The sequence below is a fragment of the Pleurodeles waltl genome, chromosome 1_2 (genome assembly GCF_031143425.1).
Source record: "Pleurodeles waltl isolate 20211129_DDA chromosome 1_2, aPleWal1.hap1.20221129, whole genome shotgun sequence".
In the NCBI taxonomy this organism is placed as follows: Eukaryota; Metazoa; Chordata; class Amphibia; order Caudata; family Salamandridae; genus Pleurodeles; species Pleurodeles waltl.
In genome coordinates, this window is record NC_090437.1 from 986011594 (window position 1) to 986037983 (window position 26390).

General features: G+C 44.8%; 1 protein-coding gene across 1 annotated transcript in view; it reads left to right on the forward strand.

Annotated features, from left to right (window-relative positions):
* The window catches only part of LOC138246875 (uncharacterized), a 204523-nt gene that overhangs the window by 115513 nt on the left and 62620 nt on the right, over window positions 1-26390 (forward strand). The window contains exons 10-11 of the mRNA XM_069201626.1: window positions 437-514; window positions 22377-22498. Of these exons, the coding sequence (XP_069057727.1) occupies window positions 437-514; window positions 22377-22498 (200 nt within the window). The remainder of the gene's footprint in view (window positions 1-436; window positions 515-22376; window positions 22499-26390) is intronic.

A 26390-nucleotide genomic window follows, 5' to 3' on the forward strand; every position in this document is an offset into this window, starting at 1 on the left:
CTTCTGTAATTCTTCTCCAACATCTGTTCATGCATGTAAACTGTTCCTAGCGAGGAACCAATGACGGTCACCAACAGGCGCTGTTTGCCGCAGAGCTCAGCAGACCATGCATGCAGCCATTCAATACCGCAACTGTAAGAATTGGAAAACATGCTACTGTTTCATAACCATGTCGAGCTTAGAAAGGCAACGTAATATGCCTTTTGGAAGGAAGCATGAAGATGTCCAACTCCATGCAAGTTGGTCAAGTTGTTTTGAACGTCATGCATAAAAATCACCCATGTAATGGGTACTATTAGGTGAGGAGTAGGTTTTACGCATGTGTTGCATGACCAAGTATTACAATCGTGTTGGTTTAGAATGTGATTATTTACAGTAATCTGTTTAGGACACTATACTATGTATATATTAATATTTTTGTATCTGTTTCCAACAGTGCCTTCAATACAGCCACCAAAGGAGTCCCTCGAACAAGTACTTGTCAAAAATCCTGCAACTGGCTGGTACAGCCCAGGTACTGTAAACGTAACCACCTAATTCCTTATGACTGTCTGTATTGACATATTCACTGGCAAGAAAACATGACATGCTGAAACCACCAACAGGGAACTATGGGCCTGATTCCCAAAAATTTCGATCAATGAGTGTAACTATATTTGACTTGAGCTCCTAGGAGTAAGCCACACTTCCTCATGGAGGCAAACATTGGGGAAAAGGGCTCCTTACTATAGGAGTCATGTGAGAAAGGGTGCCAAACATGCTCATACCTATTGAGTGTGGCTGTGGGTGTGTCAACATATGTTGACTGTGTGTGAGAACCAGGGCTGGCTTTAACGCTGGTGGCACCCAGTGCAACATTCTTCGGATAGCCTCACTACCACCTGGCAGAAGTGCCCCTCATCTTTCCATAGCTCCTCTTTCACATACAGTTCACTTGTTTTAAAACGCTCGTAAAGGCTGGCTTTACTAATCCTCTAAACTATCCACTTAAAATACAGATCTATTCTTTGAATCAGGCATATTAACTGTTTACACTACTTTATGGCGAGTCAAAACTCCTCTCTCTTTAATCACAAGAGTTATCTTGACAATTTTATTGCTGCCTGAAAGCTGGCCATACAAGGAACTCTGCGTCAGGTGCTTTTAAATCGTATGTAATTGCTAAAGACAGCACCCCCGAGGTCTTTGCCCCTCCTCCAGGTCGGCAGCTAGTGCGTCTGCACCAGTCGCACCCCCCTAAAGCCAGCTCTGGTGATGACCTCTGTTTGCTGAGTGCATTGGTGCCTCGATATCCGGTGATCTATGTGCATGGTTATATAGATGTATGCTTTGGTGCTTCAATGTCTGGTTATCGGGTTGTATAGTTACATGGATATGTGCATTGTTATCTTCATGTATGGCGGTCCACATTAGTTTTTAGTATGAATGGGTGTTACTCTGCATATGGGCTGGGGATGCTTTTGCGATCTATGTCAAGGATGACTGTTATCTGTCTGTATTCAGTATACGCAGCCAAACCTACTGACTCTGACAACACTTGTTTTGTTTGGAAGGAACAAGATACTAATCACTATATGGCCCTGAATCACAAAGGTAACTTACACTTGTAAGTAAAATTACACTTTGAGTCAGTTTTCTACTTTTTGCCTATTCACAAAATATGATTGTAAACTTTCTCCAAAAGTGTAATTTACATGTCTACACCATATTGAAGGGCCTGGGGGTTATTCTCAAACTGCAATTTGTAGTATGTTTTTTAGCTATTCACAAACTGCACCTCCAAGTATTACTTAAGAAGGGCAGTGTGTGAAAATCATTTGTAGTATGTTTGTTCGGCTGTTGTAGCACTACAAAATGTGCTACAAAATTAACTTTGGGAATAACTCCCAGGCCCTTCATTAAACCCTAAAGTAGTCCTGTAAACCCTAAACGTGGCCTAGATTCTCATGTAGCCAGAGAAACGTTACAGTTTAGTAAATCAATCATAAGAGGTGCTTGTACTTCGCACATCCGGAAATGAAGTATTTAAAAGCCCTCTCATGTGATAATAAAGTAAAAAGAGGCTCCGAAATAATGAATTGTTTGCCTAGGATCACACAATATGGACAAGCAAAGAAGCCCTATTGATTGTAAGTAATCTGTTTTTACATTTTGAAATTCAGTCATCAGATGTATCTCTTCTTTTTTTTCTCTTTCCTGTTTTAGAGGAAATGTCACTGTTTTGTATTTTATTCCAAGCCCATAACGAAAAACAGACACAGTCATAGCAAGCACGACTCAGGGCCCCCTGACCCAACTACCAGGCCAAGAATGCCATTATTTGGTGGGCGTCACATCGCAAACATTCCCCATTCCCTGAAGGCACGATTCCCTTAAGGCCTATCAGCTTGCATAAGGCTCAAAGGCTGTGTGGCGTGGCCCGATGTCGTAAGGGCCACGCAAGTAACAGGGCCTGCCTTAAGAAAAGACACACATGCATTCATGTAGTGAGTACCGCCATGTAAAACTGCCCAAGGCGCGGCATGTATATTTATTTATAGCATTAGCCGCATCATCCGCCCACGTGCCCAGAGACAGTTACATTGTATAGAAGAGCCCGAGTGGCTCTCTACATCCCCCCAGACAAACATAACTCCAACTTGAAGAAGCCCACTGGAGGCTAGCTGTAAATAAACTACCAACTTGGAGAACAGATCAAACAGCAAAAGAAACAGCTGGATCAGAAAAAGAAAGAAAGAGAGAGATATAGGATACACAGTATCATAGATACGGAGGCATCAAGTCCATCAACATCTGCAGGTTCAGCCATTCCCGACAGCACGCAAAATCTCAGAGTCTTTGGCTGGGGGCAGGATTGGGTCGTAGGTGATACCTCTCTCTTCGGCCTCCCCGGTCAATCAAGAGCCTTGCATCCGGGACCTCCTCAAAGACTTGACTAGGACCAGGACCACTTGCCGGCCTCTCATTCGCCACCACCTCATCACCTACCCCATCACCCTGATCCTCTACATCACCAGCAGTGCCTTCATTAGACCTCTCCACAAGTTTGAACCAGGATACATTTGGAGTGACACGTTGAACTCCTTTCTGGGCATTCACCATGGTCCCTTGCATGTCAGCCACTCTCTACAGATCAGTTTCATAGGGAGTCCTGAATTTCTATCCTGGATACCTGTCCTTGATCACAACTATGTCCCCCACTTGCATGTCAGGACACCTGGTTTGTTGTCGGGCACTGGCCTTTTGGGTGGTCCTACTTCTCCTTTCTTGAGTACTTTCAGAATCAAATTCATCAGGTCTCCACCTGGAGTCTGAAAGAATGCAGTCCTGGGGAGGTTGCTTGAACATCAACACTGCAGGGGCACACCCCGGAGTGCTATGGTGGGTTTGCCTGTAAGCCAACAGAATCTGTTGCATGCACCCCTTCAGGTCTTCTCCTTGCTCTACCCCTATCCTCAGGGCTCTGTTCAAAGTTCACATAAATCTTTCCACATCACCATTAGCCTGTAGCCAGTGTGGGGTGATGCGGCGATGGTGTACAGCTAAACGGACCAGATAGTCTTTGAAGTCTTGCCCATGGAAGAACGGGTCATTATCGGTCCTTATCACCTCAGGAAGACCAAACAGTGCAAACGTCTTTTCCAGTATAGGTCGAACATTTTCGAATGTTGTTGATGGAACCAGCTCTAAAATTGGGAACTTCAAGTGAGAGTCCATTAGAACTAGCATCAGCTGCCCATCCGGGAATCTGCCAAAATCCCTGCTGACCTTAGACCAGAGACAGGTGCTGGGCACCTCAGTGATCACCGGAGCACTAGGCTGTTCAATAGCAGTGATAGTGAAAGGGTGAGATCTCCCCACCCGCTCATCAACAAAGGAGTCCATGCCAGGGAACCACACTTTACTTTGAAGGCGAGCTTCGTCTTGGCAGCACCTTGGTGACCCCGAGGGGCCAACTCAATCACTCAGTCCCACAGGCAATGGGGAATTACCAGCTTCTGGCCTCGTAAGAGCAAGCCATCACTTCCTACGGATAGTTCGTCCCACACCTTCCACACGACCTGCATGGCTGCCCGTTCATCCGGGTCCAGAGACTTTATGCCCTCCAGGAACCGCTTCCACTGTCATCTCTCCAAAGCTTCCTTAGCTCGACTTATGACTAAATCTTTGTGGGAGGCCTCAGCTATAACCATCAGGGTGAGAGCTACCAGGCAGGCAGCTTGCACCACCATCCTGCCGAAACTCTCCATTCCTTCCCCTTCATCTCCCAGTGCTCCCTCCGACAGGGGGGCAGCAGGGTGCCACGAAAGGTAATCAACAGGGTTGTTCACCGCCGGGTGGTAGATAACCTTAAATAGGCCATAATAGCCTAATCTAGTAACGCCCCTTTTAGGGCTCTTAAGGCCTCATCCACCTCTCAGCTTCAGTTCCACTGCCCCTTGGCCCTGGTAAGCTGCCTTAACGGTTGTAACATAGTCTCCAACTGAGAGATGAATCTGCCACAATACGTGGCCGTGCCAAAAAAACTGCCTATTTCAGTGGCATTCCGGGAAACCGGTGCAAGGCGGATGGCATCTGCTTTCTTAGGATCCACCTGTGGTCCTTCACAGGAAAATACATATCCATAAAAATCTATTGAGTTTTAGTAAAATGCGCACTTTTTCTTATGAAGCGTGAGACCTGCGTCTGAAAGTCTTTGGAGTGTTGCATACAGTCTGAGATAGTGGTCTTCCAGTGTCTCGGAGAATATAAGAATGTTATCACTGAGGTTGATTACCCCGCTGAGGCTGGGCAGCGTTTCCTTTATGGCATTTTGAAACACCTCGGTGGCAGAGGACACACCAAAGCTCAGTCTTTTAAACCTCCTCAGCCCCACATGCGTTGAGAACGTGGTAATATTCCTGCTCTCCGGATCTAGCTCTAGCTGATGATACCCAGAGTTTAGGTCCAATTTTGAAAACCACTGGGCCCCATTCAAATCCGCCACAATGTTATCCATGGTGGGTGTAATATGCCTTTCTCTCTTTATAGCTTGATTGGCCAGCTTCATGTCAACATGCTCCAGGCTGCTTGGGAGCTAATAGCAGTGGCGACACCCAAGGAGTGGGGCCCGTGACTTTCTCTATCCTCCCTGGTCCTCCAGTGCTTGCAACTCCTTCTCCACCGCCGGTCAGAGGTGGAATGGAACTCTTCGGTGTCGCAGTGCCGTGGGCGTCACTGCTGAATCAATAGGTAGCCTGAACTGTTTCCCCTTGAGCTTTCCAAGCCCCCGAAACAGTTGAGGAAAGTCATTCAGTATGGTGTCCGCATGGGTCTCATGGACCTGTCGTGCAAAAAAAAGACTAGCTCAAGGTCTTCAGCCATGTGGCACCCCAGAAAGGTTCCACGGTCCCCTTCAGCAATGTGGAACTTGGCTTTGGTCGAGCGGACCTGACTGGTGACAGTTACTTCAATGGCTCCCCTCAAAGGTTGGGGGTCACGCCCATTGTATGTGTATATCTTGGTGGTGCATGGCGTCAGTAATGGTCACGGTGATAGCTGGTTGTACAGGATATCATTCATCACAGTGACTGATGCACCAGTGTCGATAAGGACCATAGCGGAGGTGCCCAGGATGTCCACCGTACACATGGGGAGGTGGACGCCGCTTCTGCTGTCTCCCACCTGCAAAGTAGATGACAAATTTCCTCCTCCTCTTCATCCTTGGCATACTTTATTTTACTTCCTTCCCCTGTGCCACCATCCGCACTTGTGCGCTCCTCTGGCACTAGTTGTTTTATTGCCGCTGTCTTTTCCGTCGCTGCCGTCTGTTTGAATCTGCTTCCCCGACACACTTTCACGAAATGATTTGCTCTCCCGCACTTATTGCAGTTTCTTTTTTTCGGGGGTCACACACCAGGCAGCTGCTGCAGTCCCTTCTGCCAGGTCTCGGGGGTCGTGGCAGACATTGTGGCTCTGGACATGTTTGCAAGGCGTCTACCTGTTCCTGTTTTACAGTCGCCGGGGGGGCTCCCCTGATACAGCCACAGAATGCCCCCGTGCCGTGGCTATGTCGTCAGCTCGACTGACAGAGAGTTTGTGGGAGCGCACCAGGATCAAGATCTCATCTAGCGTGATGCCCGGCTGTCGAAGTATGAGTTTTTGCAGCATGTTTGAACGGCAACCTTGGATGACCTGCGCTCTGATTTCTTCATGCTGGTTGAGGCCTACGCAGGTGCTGTCCAGCTTTCGTAACCTAGTGTAGAACATGTCCACTGATTCAATGTCAGTTTGCTGCTCCTGGCAGAGTTTGAACCTCTCATAAACCAGATTCAGCTGGGGATCAAAATACAAGTTCACAGCAGCCACTGCCGCGTTGAAGTCATCAGCCACTCCTGTGTTGAGAAGTGTGCCGAAAAGCTCATACGGCTCATCAGCACCCATATGCAACATGAGCGACCGTCGCACAGCACCATCAGTTTCCCTTGTGGCACTGAATAGTTGTCCAGCCTGCCAAGCTAATGGCGCCATTGTGGCGCTGCCGTGGCCGGATCTGCCACTTGACTAAAGGAGGTTAGTGGCGCTACTGATGAATGGGCCACCTGATGGGTGGTGGCGGCTGTTGATCCCGGTGCTACTGGGAGGAACTCATTGTGCCTTGATCTGTCTGTTGAACTGTGCTGAACCCCTGCACTCTCCCACTGGTTCGCCTGGCAAGCGTGGATACAGCAGGTTCTACTTTTTTAACTTATTGTCTCTCCTTACTATCCTTTTTTTTCTCTTATCTTCACAGCTTGCCACCACTCCTACTTCTCTAAAAGCCCAGCCATTCCTATTGCTCTGTCTCTCGTGTGGTTTGTGTTCACTCTCTATATGGCCGCTCACCTCAAGAAAGCCTCTGGGAATCCACGAACTGCAGCCCCATGATGTTCCTGGGTGGACATGCGACGAGCAATGGAACACGCCCTTCACGTCGGAGCACACCGCGTGCACTCCTCGATCTTAGGCTGGAGACCGGCACGCCCTCGCCAGTCACTGGGCGGGGCCGGGGCCTTCTTCTCAGCACTGCCGACCGTGGCACAAAGCAGAACTCCACAGCCTCCTCTGCGAGGGTGAGTCGGTAGTGGGCGTGGTCCTACACCTGCCAGAGAGGCTCCCGTCCCTCTGGCCCTTTTTGCGGGCTCAGGCATCAGCCCACAAGTAGGACCGCAACCACTTGTGGCCCCAGGTCCCTGCTCAGCAAGCTCCTGGCCAGAGAGTCGGTCCACCTGCCTCATGGCACTGTCGTCGTCCAGCGAGAACACCCCAAAGGGGAGGGGCCACACACCCAGCGCCATGGGTCGCTGCACGGCCGTGGTCCGGTGACTCCTCATTGACAATGTGGCATGGCCTGATGTCGTGAGGGGCCACGCATGTAACAGGGCCTGCCTTAAGAAAAGAAACACACGCATTCACTTAGTGAGTACCGCCATGTAAAACTGGCCAATGCGCGGCACGTACCTTTATTTATAGCATTAGCAGCAGCATCCGCCCACGTGCCCAGAGACAGTTACATTGTATAGAAGAGCCCCAGTGACTCTTTACAGGTTGGATGATAATGCCCACACATAAAGTCATGTTGTTTTGCTTGCTCTTCATTATTGTCTTTCTGGCATTCAACATTGGCATTTGGATTTTACTTTGCTGTCATATGGCATAATATGTAGTGAAAGGACTACTTTACACTGAAGTGTCACACGTCACTGTGAAATATAGTCATAAAAAGAACCCACTGAAAATGTAGACTACTCTACATTTTTTTTCAGGTGTAGATGTCACAAGTGTGGAATTTCACCGAGCATGCAGATTTTTTTCAGTCTTAAAAGGCATCCAGTGAACCTTCTCAGAAGTGTGCCCTGTGAGTGCTAGGTGGAAGTGAGATGCACAACCACATGACTGTAATTTTCTGTTTACTCACACGTTGCTCACCTTATTAAAGTTTCACCTGCATGATCCAGGTTTACGTGGTGCAGAAAATGTGGGGAGTGCATGTCACTCCTCACTTTTCTCCTCAATTGTCAGAAGACATATGAGAAATGGAGGACGTCTTATTGAAGTTACATCCTGTGGAAAGAAAATAGATACTGGTGAAATATTACCAAATTTGTACAGTTATACAGCGGAATGTTCCCAATATGACTTCCACATAAAGAGTGTGAGGAAAAACAGGTGTTTTCCTGGCATCTAAGTGAATGCTATCCATTTACATGCACAGGTTTTGCAAGTAGCATGCAATTGCGTATGCATGTTAATAGTGTTTCTATAGCACAAACCTAGCCACAAGGTAGCAGAGTGCGGTATGTCGTCAAAGACAAGTATAAAGACAAAGAGCAGCAGGCGAGGAAGTTGGGTTGCGGAAGGTTAATGAATTGTGATTTTGCAGTTATTTCTTCATCTTTGCCCCAAAAGTGCTGGGGGATTCTGATAGATATGTGGATGTTGTTTCAGATCCTGGATGCATAGATTGAAAATGCCTGATGTTGTTTTTGCCTTTTTTACACTTCTTAGTCTGCAGTGTGATGGTGTCCTGGCTGAGATGGTGAGCTTGTCTGCAAGATAAACAGGGGGCCGGCGGGATTACTTTGTAAATGATGCAGTTGGTTTTGAATATGTGCATGCCTGCAGCTGAAACGTTTACAAATTGTGTACAGAGATATAAATATCAGCAATGCCCACACATCCGAAGATGTATGACTGCTCTTGTGAATCATACTTGTGTGTCTGGATGCCATGTTACATAAGGTCTGTGGACATAGGACAAGTCGGAATTTGTTCCTATTAATGTGTGTTGCCATTGCTATCATGAGAGATCAATGAAGCAACTTCAGCTTCTCACGCCAAAGGATGTTTCCTGCAATAAGATCTAGGAGGTCATTACGACTCTGGCGGATGGCAGTAATTTGGGGAAAGGTACTGCCAATAGGCTGGCGGTACCTTGTCCCAAATTATGACATTGGAGGTTTGGCTCAAGTCAAACTGTCAATGTACAGCTCCCTCAGACAGGGTGGTAAAAGTCGCCGGGCTGGAGACTTCGAGCTCCAGCCCGGCAGCCATCATAATCCCACCCTCAGGATTATGACCCCGCCTACCGCCGTGGTTTTCATGGCAAGCTTACTGCCACGAAAACCAAGACAGTAGGCACTATCAGTGCCAGGGAATTCCTTCCCTGGCACTGATAGGGGTCTCTCCGCCCCCTCACCCTCCCAACAATCCTCCCCCACTCTCCCCCTCCCAAGCCCCCCACATCCACACACCCACATGCGCACACATACACACTCATACACACACGCATACCCACATCCAACCATGCATGCACACATACATACCCACACACCGCAACACACTAACATACATTGTCGCACACACACATTCACAACACACAACAGACATGTACACTCACATTCAGTCATACACGCACGCATTCCACGCGACTCACACCTGCACGCACGCATACAAAAACAGACACACATCCCCCCACACACACACAACACCCCCACCGCCAGCAAAACACGGCCAGGCCTTATCATGGAACATTATACGGTCGGCTGTGTTTTGCTGGCGTGGCGCTGCTGCTGGCAGCAGCGCCACCTTACCGCCATCCGCTGCCATGACCGTCGACAGAATTTAGCCAGCCTTCTGGCAGAATTCTGCCTACGGTCATAATGCGGTTGGCGGCTGGTAGCCACGGAGACAGTATGTTGGCTGCCATTGCTGTGGTGATAGGCGGCATTTGCCGCCAATGTCATAATGAGGGCCCTAATGCCCATAGGGCTAGCTAAGCAAACAATTTCAGTTCACCACCAGTAGGTGGCCCCAAATCACTAGAAAATGCCTGAAAATGGCCTATATATCCTCTCACGTGGGAATGCTCCAATAATATTTTGCCGAGCATACCAAAATTATTTGCACGGTTCCTAGCAAAAGACATATCTGAAAGCTTTCATGACTGAACAAATGACTTCATCACACCCATAATCAAAATTTGAACATGTTAGACCTGGCATCCTTGGGGTGGTTTCCCCTGAATTTGTACCTTCTGACCTCCTGTTTTTCTGACCTCATTTTTGCTGGCTATTAGGATTTTGTGCACTTTACCACTGCTAACCAGTGCTAAAGTGCAGGTGCTCTGTACTCTAAACATGGTGAGACTGACTTATCCACAATTGGCATATTTAATTTACTTGTAAGTCCCTAGTAAAGTGCACTATATGTGACAGGGACCAGTAAATTAAATGGTACTAGTGGGCCTGCACCACTGATTGTGCCACCCACTACAGTAGCCCCTTAAGCATGTCTCAGACCTGCTACTGCAGAGCCTGTGTATGCAGTTTTAAACTGTCTTTGTCGACCGGGCAAGTGCACCCACTTGCCAGGCCCAAACCTGCCTTTTTAGTACATGTAATTTACCCCTAAGTTAGGCCCCAACTAGCCCCATAGGCAGGGTGCAGTGTATTTAAAAAAGCTAGACGTGTACTGGGTTTAACATGTCCTGGGAGTAAAAGGCTATTAAATTACAAAAACTGTAAGGCCTACCTCTCCAATAGGTTAACTTTGGGATTACCTTGATACAGCTTTTAAGTGTAGTTTCCAGTTGGGAAAAGATGGTAATTTGGATTTGGTGTCTCTGGACTCACAATGTAAAACCACAACTTATGGTGAAGTTGGATTTTAAATTTTTTTGTGCCTCTGCCAGTTTCTGAATACACGCCTAGGGTGGGTGACAGCTGTTCTTGGTGCATTTCCTTTAAACAGAACCACACAAAGGGAGCTGAGGTGTGCCACTTACATCCTGATGGCCCATCACCAGGCTAAAGGGTATTCCTGGGGTGGTGGGAGGGAGGAGATGATACTTGCACCTGAATAGGGCTGTGCCTGTCCCCACACAAAGATCTGCATAACCACCAGTAGAGTGTCTGGAGCCAGGGAAAGAAGAGCAGGGACCGTGTGCACTTCCAAGGCCTCTCTTTGAAGACTCCCCCACTTAAAAGGCTCAACCAAACCCCACCAAGTCAGTACACTTCTGGATCTGACGACATTCTGCCAAGAAAAGGACTGCTGTCCTGCCAGAAGGGACTGCCTCTCTGCTAAACCACTTTGCTGTGTTGGCCTGCTGCCCCTTGACTGGGAGTGAAAAGGACTGGAATCACCTCTCTACAATCTCCAAGAACCAATGTGACTCCAAGGGCTTGCTGGGTTGCCTCCTGTTGTGAAATCTCATGGCCATCAAATACTTCCTTCAATCTTGCTTCAGCTGCTGGACTCTGCCAACTGTGAGTCCTGCCCTGCCAAGCAGTGCCAGTACAGTCCTGGACCGTAGACGTGGGCTTTGCAACTGTTCTTCTACAAAAATCTACGCATCAACGCTGTTGTGCTGATTCCCACCGCCACATCCTCTCTCGATGTTGATGAGGATGAGGACTATGCATTGCTAACTGTGTGGCTCTGGAATCGATGCAGGACCAGACGTAGTACATTGCCTTTGCACTGCTGGCTGCCTGGCTCGATGACTACACATTGCCTTCATCTTAAAGTCTTTAACTCCGCACCTCAAGGACACCGCTTCGACGGCTGCACGGCTCGACAATGACGCATCCCCGGACTGCATGGATCGCAGTCGACCCATTGCCTTTGCATCGCCTCCTCTACGTCGATGAGACCCTCTATCCTAGGTATTTTTCAGCTGGCCTGCCATCCATTGCGCTCTGCCTGAACTTTGGATTTACCCTGGTCTAGTGCACCCTCAAGTAACCTTTTAGCACTATTAACTTCTAAGCATTATATTGCAGTTTAATCTTTAAAAATGTATATCTCTAGTTCTAGTGATTAGATGTTTCTTGTTTTGGTCTTGTTTTACTCATAACAACATTTTTTCTTTTTGTGGTGTTTTCACTGTGCTACGGTAATTTAAGTGTTGCACAAATACTTTACACATTGCCTCTTAAGTTAAGACTGACTGCTCTCTGCCAAGCTACCAGATGGCGAGCACAGGCTTACTTAGGTTGTGTATCTGACTTACTCTGACTATTATTGTGGTTCCAACTTGGGCAGGGTTGAGACCTCTGCCAACTAGAGACCACATTTTCAACAGAAAACTAACAGTACAACTCTCTACTAGATTCTAACGATGACCTAATGAATGTTGTAGGTAATATTCATCTAGGTGAGGCATAGTTTAAACATTACACCATGGTGGGCTGTTTACCCACCCACTCTTGAGTAGTCCATTGCTTTCTATTCCTGGGCAAAATTTCAATTATGCAGGTGTAATTTGTGGGAAGTTTCGCATTATGCTATTATGTGAAATTCCCAATATTATGCCATTACGCCAAGTAACATAATTGCACCACATTTTTTGCAACATTATAGTGCAGGAGGATGGGAACAATATGAATGATTACAACAACAACAGCTGTTGATTGACATACTTGTGTTTTTAGAGCTATATTTTAGCTCAAATTTTTCGAAACGCGCCGCTATTCCTTTCCTGAAGTCTCTCAATGGTTGTATTAGGCTACTACAAACATAAATGTCAACGTGCAAAAATATTATGGCCAAAATAGCGACAAACAGAATATTGGGGAGGTAAGTATATAATAGGCGGTGTAACTGTACTATTAACTCTACATCTACATATCTTGAATATATAATCAAAGTACATATGTGGAGTTAAGTGTACTAAACCCATACTTACTATTATCTACTTACCATAATGATATTCTGATTTTGTTGTTTAAAACTCTATTTTCTGCTAATAAACCCCGACAAAAATAGAAATATGTCTCATCATCAACTTGATTGTTGTGTGCAATAAGTAAGCACCCCATGCAAATACTTCCAATGAGTAGCTATGTATGGCATGCAAAGTGGTAATCTGATACCCTGTGGAGCTCTGGGGAAAAGTCAGTCATATTTCATATCAGTACCTCTGAGAGGCCAGCGGGTATGAGGCACAGTCAGTTACATGCTAGGCTCATCTATGATTCGCTACAGGCATTCTTACCTATAAAGGGTTGCAGAGCAGTCACATGGCAGTTTTTTTTAATGCTAGTTGAAGCATGGTTGCTTTCTTTTCATGAATGCTGTTTATATTACATTCGACTAAAAAGTTAGTCGAAAGTCAATATTGTTAGCCTGATGGAAGGCGATAGCTGAAATAATGCTTCAATAGGAACCGAGCGTGGCCAACGGTGAAGAAAATGTCCTGCTGACGAGAAAGTCTTAATAGGATTTTGAAGCATTAGAAGAGCTGAGTGAGCAAGAAAGGAGAACTGATTAAAGCTGGCCTAGTAAAACAGTAATCCGATGATGCCAGACTCAAGGTTGTCTACGTGCTTTTTAAGAGCACAGTAAGAAAATGGAACATATCAGATTGCCATTGCCAAACAGAAGGCATCACATTTTAATAGATTTTTAGTGAATCATTTCATATACACAGGTGAGACACCGGTGGATTGTTGCATTGACAATTTTGCACCATCGACAAGCACAAAAAATAAAATTATGCCAAATGTACAATGGAAAAATCGATTTTTTGGGGGGTCACTAAGTACCAGTCTTGATGCAAAATAACAGAGGCACCAAGGATGATCACCTCACTTCAAGACTTCATGGACACTGTCTCAGTCCCTGCACCTTTCACATACAAATCAGTGTTTTCATGCGTGTTTGTCTTAGTTGAAGGGAACAATCATGATTATAGTATCGAAAATGCATTAGGTCATCTTATAAAAATATAGGGCTGGAAACTGTGTTGTAATGACCTGGAGGAATGTCGTCACCCTACATGCATCAGCACATATTGTATGTATGGTAATGTTGCCATAGAATTGCACCGCACCAGTCTAGTCTATGTATGGAGACAAAGCAAATCAACTGACATTTATGTTTTTTCCAACTTGTGCTGAAATACTGGGTCACTGTGAGAAAATTGCAATTAAAGTCCCTTGGGAAGCAAGATTGTGCCAAAGTAAACATCAAAGTGCCCTGTTCCCAAAAAGTTGTGTATGTTTCAGAAAGGCTTGCATATTGAAAAATTCTCAAATTCGTTGTGATACACTGACAACTGGCTCAACAAGCATTTGCAATGCAATGGGTCTTGCGTTTGCTCGAGTTAGAGCTATTAGCGCTGTAAATTCCTAATTGGACTTTTCTTGCCACATAAATTAAAAATGAAAAGTAAAATAGTTGTGACAGAGTGCTTTACACCAACATTTCAGTTTCGAAAAAAAGTATTTGCATCAAATTGTGATATGGGGAGATCAAAAAAGGTACATTAGAGGAGCAAAACATAATGATGATGGGTGAAATGCTTGCAAATAGTATCAGCAACTGGTAATCACTTTGGGGACACGTGTTATGTTATGCAGATTTGTAGAGTTCATCATCACCTTGGAGGTTATCCTGACACTGAGCAGGTGTGAGTCTAGGCACACCTAGGGCGTAGTGGGACTTCTTGGAAAGCCAGGTCTTCAGGTTCTTGTGGAGTTCAAAAAGAGATGATCATGCACTTATTTATAGCAGTAGATCATTCCATGCTTTAGGAGCAATGTAGGAGAAGGCTCGACCTCTGGATCTGGTTTTCCGTATGTATGGGAATTGTACAGTAGGAGTCCAGACGAGCTAAGGTGTCTGGAAGGTTTGTGAAAGCAGATGTGATTGTTGAGGTATGTTAGACATGGCATCATTGGCGTGGTCTCCCCTAACTTTTTTGCCTCTGTTTCCCAGGTTGTTGATGTGTGCTGGACTCTGTTTTTGCTGTTTTTGTTACTCTGGGCACTTTACCACTGCTATCCAGTGCTAAAGTGTAAGTGCTCCTATGTAAAATGTATGTGTAATTGGATTTCCATGACTGGCAAATTTGATTTACTGGTAATCCCCTAGTACAGTGCACTAGAGGTGCCCAGGGCCTGTAAATCAAATGTTACTAGTGGGCCTGCAGCACTGGTTGTGCCACCCACATGAGTAGCCCTGTAATCATGTCTCAGACCTTCCACTGCAGTGTCTGTGTGTGCAGTTTTAAACTGCCAATTCGACTTGGCAAGTGTACCCACTTGCCAGGCCTAAACCGTCCCTTTTCTTACATGTAAGACACCCCTAAGGTAGGCCCTTGGTAGCCCCATGGACAGGGTGCAGTGTATGTTGAAGGTAGGACATATACTAATGTGGTTTATATGTCCTGACAGTGAAATACTGCCAAATTCGGTTTTCACTGTTGCAAGACCTATCTCTCTCATAAGTTAACATAGGGGCTGACTTTAAATATGATTAAAGCGTAGATTCCCTTTGGGAGCAGATAGACATGTGGAGTTTGGGGTCTCTGAGCTCACAATTTAAAAATACATCTTTTAGTAAAGTTGGTTTTGAGATTGTGTGTTTGAAAATGTCACTTTTAGAAAGTGGGCATTTTCTTGCTTAAACCATTCTATGACTCTGCCTGTTTGTGGATTTCCTGTCTGGGTTAGTTTGACAGTTGGGCTGTTTGCACCTCTCTCTAGACAGTTACACAAAGGGAGCTGGGATGTAGCCTGCATATCTTGATGAACCATCTGTGCTTGGAGGGAGGGGAGGAGTAGAAGGGCTGTGCCTGCACTCACACAATGCATTCCCAACCCCCTGGTGTGTGTCTGTTGCCTGGCCTGGGCAAGGGAGGATTTCACAAACAAGAGAGGCTTTCCTTTGAAGTAGGCCTACTTAAAAGTCAAAATGGGTATAAGAAAAGCACCCAAACCCCTGAAAAATTAGATCACTTCTGGACATCAAGAGGAACCTCTGCCTGGACAAGAGCTGAAGAGCTGAGGAGAAGTGCTGCCCTGCCAGTGACTGTGCTTTGTGGAGCTATCCTGCAGTTGCTGCTTCTGCCTGTGCAAGGGGACAAAGAATGGCCTTAGTTGTGCATTCCTGCTTGTGAAGAAATCTCCAAGGGCTTGTCCTGAGCTTGCCTCCTGTTGTTGGAGTCTCAGGGCCATCAAAGACTTCCCCTGCCAGCAATTGGACTCTCTGCTGAGACTCCTGCCCTGCCAAGTGGTGCCCTATCCAGTTCCTGGGGCCTTGAAGGGTGAAGCTGGCAGACGAAGACTAAAAATCCACGCACAGACCGCCATGTGGGGAAAATTTCAACGCACCTTCTGAGACGCGGTTGAGAAACAACGCGCCGCCGGCTTCGCGGCTGAAATCTACGTTCCACCTGCATTGCGGCTGGAAGTTAGACGCATGTGGCTGGAGAAACGAGACGCAACACCTGCTGACGGAAGCTGATAATGTCGTTACCCACATAACACGGTTTTGCTGATACCGTGCAGCAGGATTTTTGACGCAAACCTCACTGGGCACGGAAAAACAACACAAAGCCTGCCCGGACCCGAGGTGCTTGTTCAGATCAACGCACTGCTCTCCTGCGGAGAGGAAAACTGACACATGCCGACCCAACCAGAGGAGGAACAATGCACGGTCTCGCTGGTGGTGAGTGAGTTGGTGAGTGAGGAATCGACGCATCGCTGGTCTTTTCCGAAGCACACTTACCCGTGTGGTGTTATTTTGACGCAACCCAGGTACTTTTTCACGCTAACAGCGTTAGCACTGCTTTCTAAGGATTTAAGACTCTTTTTGCTTTTTAATTCTTAACTTGACTTGTGTATGTTGGATTTGTGTAACTTTGGTCTTGTTTTGTTTAGATAAATATTACCTATTTTCTAAACTTGTGCTGTGTCATTTTGTAGTGTTTTTACTGAGTTACTGTGTGTGTTGGTACAAATACTTTACACCTAGACTCTGAAGTCAAGCCTGCCTGCTTGTGCCAAGCTACCAAGGGGGTGAGCTGGGATTAACTGAGGGTGATTCTCCTTTACCCTGACTAGAGTGAGGGTCCTTGCTTGGACAGGGAGTAACCTGACTGCCAACCAAATACCTCATTTCTAACATTGGCAGCGGCGATGGGATTGGACTTGTGTTTGTACTTGACATACAGTGATTAAGTGTACACTACTGGTTTCAGTGCAGACCACTACGTGACCACATACTACTTTTCTTGTGATTTTGTTGCGTTTTTCTCTTTTTTGGATTTTTTCCCTACGTCCATTTTGTGGTAATCCTTGATTGACTTTTGAATTCCATTTGGGAACTTGTTTTTCTGCCTTTGGAACTTTGCACTAACTCCTAATCATGTCTCAATCTGGAGATGCATCTCCTGGAGCCGCTTTTGATGTAGGGAAACTGGAGAGTTACACAGTGGCCCAATTGAAATAGTTCTGTAAGGATCTTGCCTGCCCAATTAAGAGCTCCACCAGAAAGGAGGAGCTGCAAAAGGCACTGAGCGCCTGAATGGCAGCCAAGGAAGCTGAGGGGCACACAGAAGATGAGGATGAGGGTGAGGAGGAGGAGGAGGTGCAGAGTATTCACAATGGTATTGTGGGTGGGCCTGTTCTGTCTGGGGGGCATCTCCAGGGCAGGTAGCAGTGTCTCATCTAAGGGCCTGACTCCTGAAGAGTTGCAGGACAGACAGGCAGAGATGGTTCACCAGTTGGAGTTGGAGAAAATGAAGATGGCCATAGAGGACAAAAAGTTATTGTTGCCTCATGAGCTCAGCTTGAGGGCGCTGAATCAGAGATGCCAGTCTCGTAGGGATGGTGGCAGCAGTAACACTTTACAGCCTGAGAGGAGTTTGCACATTCCTAAGGACCTTGTGAAGGATTACAAGAGGGACGATGACATACTGTTGTAGTTTAAGGGGTATGAGTCTCCATATGAATCTGTTCCTTGAAGCTCATTGGGGGGCGGTTCTGTGGAAGCATTTTGAGGTAAAGAGAAGGGACACTCTGACATCCTTAGGGGATCCCTAGGGGCTCACTTACCCTATTATGAAGGATGCCTTGATTACTGTGGCAGGGGGTCCCCCATGTAAGTGCTATGCATGTGACCAAGTGGGTCATGTGAGGGTGGACCCCAAATGCCCCAAGAGTCACCGGCACCCACTGGTGCGCAGTCCCAGGGTTTGGATAGTGTAGCGCTTGGGGAGGAGTTGGTTCCAGGTGGGTGGGAGCCAGCTGAGATGACCCTTGGCTCACTAGAGGACCATAGAACCCTAGTGCCTGAGAACACTAAGAGGTACAGGCAGTGGGTAACCATCAATGGACAGAGGGTGGAGGCTCTGGGAGACACAGGAACCAGTGTGACTACAGTGAGTAGTCACCTGGTGTCTGAAGAGCAGATAGATCCTGGGTATTTCACCAAGTAGTAGCGGTAGACAACTCAGAGCGTCTGTGCAGAGTGGCACAGGTTCCCTTTGAATGGGGGGGTCTCAGGTTCCTTGAAGGTAGCTGTGAGTCCAACCATGCCTGTAGATTGTTTGCTTGGCAATGACCTGGAGGATTCCCCTTGGAAGGATGTGGAACTTGGTCCCACTTGGGAATGTTGGGTCTGCCTCAGTGGGTATGCATATCCACCAGGTCTATGGCACCTGTCAGGGTGCTCAGGAGACCCTGGAGCCTAAAAGAGTGGCCCAGGTGTCTGCCAGAAGGAGGAAGGTCAAGAACCCATTTCTAACTAGTTATATTGGGCCAGTGTTTAGTAGTGCCTCGAAACTGTGGGTGAGGAGTTTGAATTGTACTCGTTTGCGAATGGGGAGCCAGAAGAGCTTGTTCAGGAGTGATGTAATGAGTGCAGCATGGGAGGTTGAGAATTAATCTGGCCACTGAGTTCTGAATGACGTGCAGCCTTTTGGTGAGTTTTTTCATTGTTCTGTCATAGAGGGTCTTCCCGTAGTCCAGCTTCCTTATGACCAAGGTGTGCATGACAGTTTGCTGGGTGCTTATTGGAAGCTATTTGAAAGTCATCCTCAGGATATTGAAACATGAGGCAGTGACGGCATTGTCATATTGAGTTTGCCGTTGATGATGATCCCTAGGTTCTTGGCATGGGTGGTGGAGGTGAATGTCTTTCCTAGCTCTGCTGGCCACCGGGTAGAGTCCAAAATGTGATGTGCTCTTCCCAAAAATCTAGGTACTGGGCATCTTCTCCATCGGGGAAGAATTATTTGTGTGTCATTGGCACATGAGAGGACTTTGATATCCTAAGATCGGATGATGCTGGCTGGAAGGATTATGTATGCATTGAGGGGAGTCGGGCTCAGGGAGGATTCTTGCAGAACTCTGCAGATGAGGTCTCAGGCTTCATAGGTGTATGTTGCCGGGCTGCCTGACTGGATCCTTCCAGTCAGTTAGGAGATGAATCATCGGAGTTCATATTCTTGGATTCCAATGTCTTGAAGGCATTGGATGCAGATGGAGAGGGAAGCTGTGTCAAATGCTGGCGAAAGGTCCAGGAGGATAAGAACTGCTGTGTCTCCTCTGTCCAAAGTCAAGTGAATGTCATCCATGATAGTGATGAGGACAGTGTCTGTGATGTGGTTGGGTCTGAACCAGACTGAGTGGTGTCAAGAAGTTGGTGGTCGTTGAGGTATTTGATGAGGAGTCTGTTGATGATTTTCTCTAAGACCTTGGCCGGGCACGGTAGCAAGGAAATCGGTCTGTGGTTGGCGAGCATTGATTGATCTGCAGAGGGCACTTCAGCAATGGGATGATGTGACATGTGGTTAGCATTGGTTCTTTGAATAAGATTGAGAGATGTTTGGCATTGTCTGTCTGGTCCATTTATGGGCTGAATAATTAAGAGAGATTGCTGCATTCCACCACATAGTTTTTTGCCCAATATGCTGTGAGCGCGCCACGAGATCCTAGCTATTTTCAATTCTGAATAGTGGATCGAAGCGACATAGGTTTGAGAGGATGTCACCAAGGGGAAGTGTGAGGACCATCAAATCAACAATATTCAATATTATAAAGCTTCAGTCAATAACTACACCAGTTTAGTAATAAGAATTCCTAGATGTATTTCCTTTTAATAACAAAGCCAAGGTCACGAAAATAACTCTCAAACGCAAATGATAAGCATATAAGATCAATAGCGGCTGATTAAAACAGCAAATATATCTCAATCTGATTAATAGAATTAAACAAATTATCTCCAAAAGGATCACATTTATTAATAATACAAAAACTGTTAATGAAGACAAAGAATACAATAGTTCAGCATCAAATAATCTCAAGACAAGTCATAGGCATATCAAGGATAATTCCCTAACTAACCACGGATGAGCATTACATGTTGGGCTTCATGTGAAAAGAATTTATTAACACAAATTTAGAAAACCACTTACTTGATTATGATTTATAAAAACTATTAGGGGGTTATTCCAACTTTGGAGGAAGTGGTAATCCGTCCCAAAAGTGACGGTAAAGTGACGGATATACCACCAGCCGTATTACGAGTCCATTATATCCTATGGAACTCGTAATACGGCTGGTGGTAAATCCGTCACATTTGGGACGGATTACCACCTCCTCCAAAGTTGGAATAACCCCCTTAATGTGCAGCAATATAATCATCAGTTGCAGCTGGTACCTGAAAAGCAAGAGACACACAATCCACATTTAATAACATACAGTACCACAAAATTAGTAACATAAAATGATCAGCTTCAGCCTGAGGACACCATCAGTTATCTCATCAAAAGTTTGGGCCTAACAGAAGCTAATCTTGAATCTCGTCTGCTCTCGACGAACAACAAACCAACTCTTCTACTCTCCAACGATCTCTTTCTCTTCCACACACTAATTAGTCTAACAGGTTGTTATACTAAAATCTAATCAACTCCTGATTGGTCAGTCTTTGGGGTGGTTTTGTTTCAGCCAATCGCCAACTAAATTGATGACCTAAACGTAACAAATCTACGCTAACTATAACATTTTCTTTCGATGTAACTTTGTTTCTTCCGTCTCGTCTGTGACTCCATTGTCTCATCCGCCTGTCGCGTATCTTGTTCTCAGGAAGAAACTTTCACTGTAACATTTACTTCCATCCTCGAGGAAAGACCAGATATTAGTAACATGATCAAACAATAGGACATTTCAACTTATGCAATGTTTGGTTAATACACGACCTTGTAGAACATGACACTAAGGGTAACTGTGGATACGTCTACACAAGCTTTGAAAACACTTATTATGAAAGCTTTGAATCATGGAAAATAACTACAGCATCTGAATATAATTTTGCTCAGCCAATAACAGAAAAGCAGACATTTCAGAAGCTTCGTGTTTTACATGTTAGTTCATTATGCATTTTTAATATGAAAATCATTAATAAACATATTAGAAAATTCAAACTCTCACAATACTATTCTAAACAGAGGCCAGCCATGTGCACTTTATCTTTAGTCCTGCTCCAATAGGACCTTTCCAGTGCTTCTTTCTGCAGTCCTTTCTGAATGGGGATACGAACAATCATGCAAATCCAGACAAGAGAGCCCATAGCTCAGTGTGCTTGACAGCCTCATCTTGAAAAATATGTTTCATGACTCATATCAGGTCCTAAGAGCAAATTTGGCACAATTAAAAGAATACCCATTATTATTATTATTATTATTATTATTATTGTTCTAAAAACATTAAAAAAATGTATAAAAAAGAGAAAGAAAATTGCCAGTTGAGTCAATTTATCAACACATCACTAAAAAAATTTAACGTCAGTTACTAATTTCTGTAGCTTACATATTTTAGAATGTCAGATATCAATATTATATAAGCATGAAAAACACGAAACGTGTTGACTGTAGTTTAAGTAGATATGGGAACAGATTTTGAATTGGTAAGTACTATAATTTCTAGCCATCAATCATCTTTTTTGTGTTAATATTTTTTTCGTTAATAATTGAGATCATTGCTGAATCCTTAGGTCTAAAGAAGTATATTAATATCCAGTAAATGTATCTATCATCAGATTAGTGCCTGCTATTTTTTCATTATTGAATTGATCCGAAGCAGGTTTTCGTGACATCGGTGAGGAGCGCATTGTTCAGGTCTAGAGAAAAGTACCCACTACATTCTCAACTAAGTATGATTCTTAAATACTGATTCTTGTTTGTGTGTATGTTGCAGGCGTTTTGCATGCTGATGGATTTCAGAACGCAATTTCCTGCCAGTTTTGTTTTAAAGTGAGTTCTATCTGCAGTTTTAGTCACCGCTGCATATGGCAGGCACCTTCAGCGTACGGTTGTGTTTTACTAGCAGTTTATATTGATTCAGTTGTCGCATGCAGTTCATTTACTACCAGATTCCTTTGGGCTTTAATCATCACGCAATTTTATTCTGATTTGGTTTTATACAGGGTCATTATTTTATGCTTCTCGCGCATTATCCATTAGAAATTAGTTTGCATAGAATTTGCTCCAAACTAATTTTCCCATGTACTTTTTTCGAGGCTCTTATTTTGCAAACAAAATCTAATATTTCACTATGTACTTTCAGGGCGCCTTATACATAACTACAACAACGAAGCATTCCTGGTGCAGACTGAAGAGAAAACCCTGAAAACTTTATATCCACAAGATATCATAGAAGACAATGAAGGCAAGAGTACAGTTATCCAGGTAAATGGATTATGAACGGAAGTTAACAGCAAACGTATTCAAAACTTAACTTAACATCAGACACAACTATCATGCACTGTTCTTTCCAGTGCATAATGCTTCACCAACCTTTTACTAACTTTCTGTTTTGACTATTTAGCACAAATTTAGTAGTTGTGGCCCCAGACAAGATATGTTGTAACCAGTACCATAAGATATGCGTGGATCATGCTTTGTCTCTACAAGAACGCTACTCCCTTACCTCATGCTATTGACTTTTTGGATGTATTCTTTCACTGTCACTTTATCGGTTTATCATGAAACATTACATTTTTCATCTCATACGTATATGCATGATTTTGTTTAAAAATATATACTTTTTCTACATCGCCATTATCTAAGTCTTTTTTGTTAGTGCTTGAGTACGAACCTGACCACAAGATGGCCACCTCTATTATTTTCACTGAGGATGTTCTAAACCCAAGATACAGTCTTGTTACTGCAATACTTGTGACTGCCACTGACCATTGTAATGCATGAGAAACTGCTTACATCCTTCATCTCTCCCATTTGGCCATCCCAAAGACTCGCATTAGTTGTGCTGCTTTTTATACTTTCATTGCACTGTCAGCATAATTACTATAAAGTACAATAATCTGACTTGAAATGACCAAACAAAGCACATCCCTGCAAACCTGAAAACTAGGTGCAGCAGACAGGGCTACATACTGCAGTGAGCACTCCACAGCTGCACGCTTCTTTCCTCTGTCTTTCCGTGATGCACCCATCACTCCCTACAGAAGCCTTGCTCAACCCTCTCTTCTCTCCAGAGCAACATTGGTGGGGGGTGACGGTAAGTAAGCTATACTGGCAGGGCTGAGGGTGACTGAACACCCTTTTTGGGAATCAGCAAGAAGTGTCTGGAGTGGTGCCGATGAACCTTCTTAAAACATGCCCTTCAGAGAAAATCATTGGGCAAATAAAATATCTTTATTTGTGCTGCAAATGTTCTTGCTTTGGTGTTCACAAACGTTGACACGTGTGCATGTCCATTTGAACTCAGTTGCCCCGTTCTGTGTGTATATTACACAGGTGCTGTCACAGAGAAGTGAGCGCTGGACTCAAGGAGTCTAAAAACTGTGTGTCAGAGCGTCATAGATCATACTTCTAGAATCAGTAGACAGCTTCCCAAGCTTACTCCACTCTTATATCGAGTGTTCTCTTATTCGACTGACACACAACCTTTTCCTGTGCTTCACATTTCATTTCTCGGATGCCAATACAAATTTCCCTTAATTTTTAGGCCTTTTATCTTTTTTCCCCAGCACTTATTTGATTTCGACATAGCATCAAATAAAACATTATGCAGGACATACAACCAAACAGCTGTTTTCCCCAAAAATATTACACTCAAAGAGTCAAGAGACATACACCCCGTGGACAATGAGGTAAGTACTTCAGTAAATGTTATCGTATGCCATAACCTACAACTACCTCCCAAGCATTCCTTTACAATGACCGGGCTCAGTCCAGGTATGTCGAAAACCCCATCAGAGGAAAATAACACAGTTGTGGGGTGGGGGTGGGGATAGAGGTGAAGAGACAACCAGCAAACCAAATCATACACATCCAAGTCCCCAAAGTTTATCAAATGTTTGATGGCTGCCCTTAGAAACACAGACTGCCCGTTCAAGGGTGCAGCAAAGACCAATATGGCTTCTCCACTCCAGCACCATTGGGAGCAGTTGTGCCCTCCACTTCCTGGCAGTATCTCTTTTGGCTATAAGGTAGCCAAGGCAAGTGAGAGTGCAGTGTGCCAACGTACTTCCAGGCTCTCTCCTTATTCAGAGCAAAGTCACCTTGGGAGAACAAGTCGACAGGCCACTTCACAAACGCAGCCAGTGACTGCTGGATTTGGCATTAATAACTTTGGATATTGGGACAGTCTTGTATTGTGCATCACAGTGCCTGTTGCTGCACCACATCTGATTCATGCCGGGAGGACCACCTCCCCACCTACTGCAGTAGCCAAGGGGTGTAATATATTCTATATAAGTAGTGAAATAGTACCAGCTGAAGCTACCCCCAAGTGAGTGGGTAGCGATCTTAGCTTTTCACCATTCTTCATCATAAAGGAGAACCAGGTCTTCCTCCCAGTGAGTTTGCAGGCGCATCATTGGATCTAGGGTATTAACAATCAGTGAGTGACAGAGCTGTTAAGTACCACTCCTACCAAAAGGCTCCAGCATGCGCTTAGCCTTGAGAAGGCTGAAATCAGAGAAAAGTGCCATCTACACCTGGAGGACATCAAGCATCTGTTGCAATTGAAGAAACTGAAAGAAATGTGATTGATGCATCAGGTATTCTCTCCTAATGTCAGTAAACACTTATATATATTCTCCCTCATGTCTCCCAATTTAGAGATCGCAATAGTGTCCCATTCCCTAAACTCCAGTGATCTAGGGTCGGAGGAGAGCCAATCGTATTTCGGCTTCTTCACTTATTAACTGAAGAGCGACATATACAGTATAAGAAAGCAATTGTGTCAGTAAAGGCTAATTCTACATACTAAATCTGCTTGCAAAGTGAAGCCCTCTATCAAAAGTGCTGTACAAGCAACATTAAGAACTTCCAACATCAAATGTTCCTATATACTTAAACTATATTTCAAAATGAAGTATTATCAAGTCCACTATCACCATGAATCACCCGACATAACTTCATCAGCAACTCAGAGAGCAGGAAGGATAAACCTCCACCCTATCCACACCAGTCATCAAAAATGACTTCTCAATTACATACAGGGAATCCTTGTAACTCCAATTGAATTTCCTTGTCCAAGTGAGATGTGCCACTTTTCTACAGACACCACCTGACCTAGGTAGAAAATAAAAAATCCAGTTACACTTTTGATGATTTCCCCCGGACTCCTCCTCCTAACAGAGCTCACAAAGTGCCCCTTGTCGTTAACCTAGGACTGTTGTACCCAAGCACCAGAGGTTAAGGTTGTGAACAGAAGCAGGAGGATGGGACATAAGTAATGGGAAAAGGAGGAACATTCAGATTAATGAAGGAGTCTGGTAAGTAATTGGTACAAAACATCCTAAACCCAACTTTGTTGCAGTCCTTGCATTTTGGAGTGATACCAGAGCAATATACTTATGGACTGATTCCCATCAGAACCCACCAACTCCAAAGCAAGTCAACACATCTAATAATTAAGTAAATTACATTACAAGAGAATAATTTAGTCTGAAATAATTGATGTAATAACTGTGGTCCCAAAATCAAAGGATCTTTAATCCCTCACATCCAGATGATAATGAGAAATCAACATTGAAGGAGTCATGTATGATGCTCCTAGTACTACATCCTTGACAGATACTTCCACCGCCTTTTTCCATGAAGCTGTCATCTCACAAGTGGATTAACCCTCCACTGACCCAGTCATAGCAATACCCTGAGCTTCATAGACCATAGACAATTGTAGTTTTGATCCAGTGACTCATGGAGGATGCAGACACCTTGTATCACTTTCAAGAATCTTCAAAAACTCAAAAATTAACAAAGAGTCTGTCAGAAAGTCTGAAAGCTGAAGAACTGAAGATGTGATTTTGAACTGCCCAAGTTTCATCGAAGAGGTGGTAAGACTCCTCCTCCTCCAAGGATGGAATAAGAAAAAGGAGCGCAATGTGACCTCCTGCTCTGTATGAAACGCTGAGACTACCTTAAACCAGAAAGCCGGCACTACACCTAATCCAAGTCTACCTAGAAAGTTCTGCATATGAGGAGAATGTAACAAAACTCAGCCAGTTCTCTAAGTCTGCAACCTGATGCAATGGCTACTAAATAGTCAAAATCTTGAGGTCCATGCCACCCAAGGGTTGAACCTGTGGACTTTTCAGGCACACAT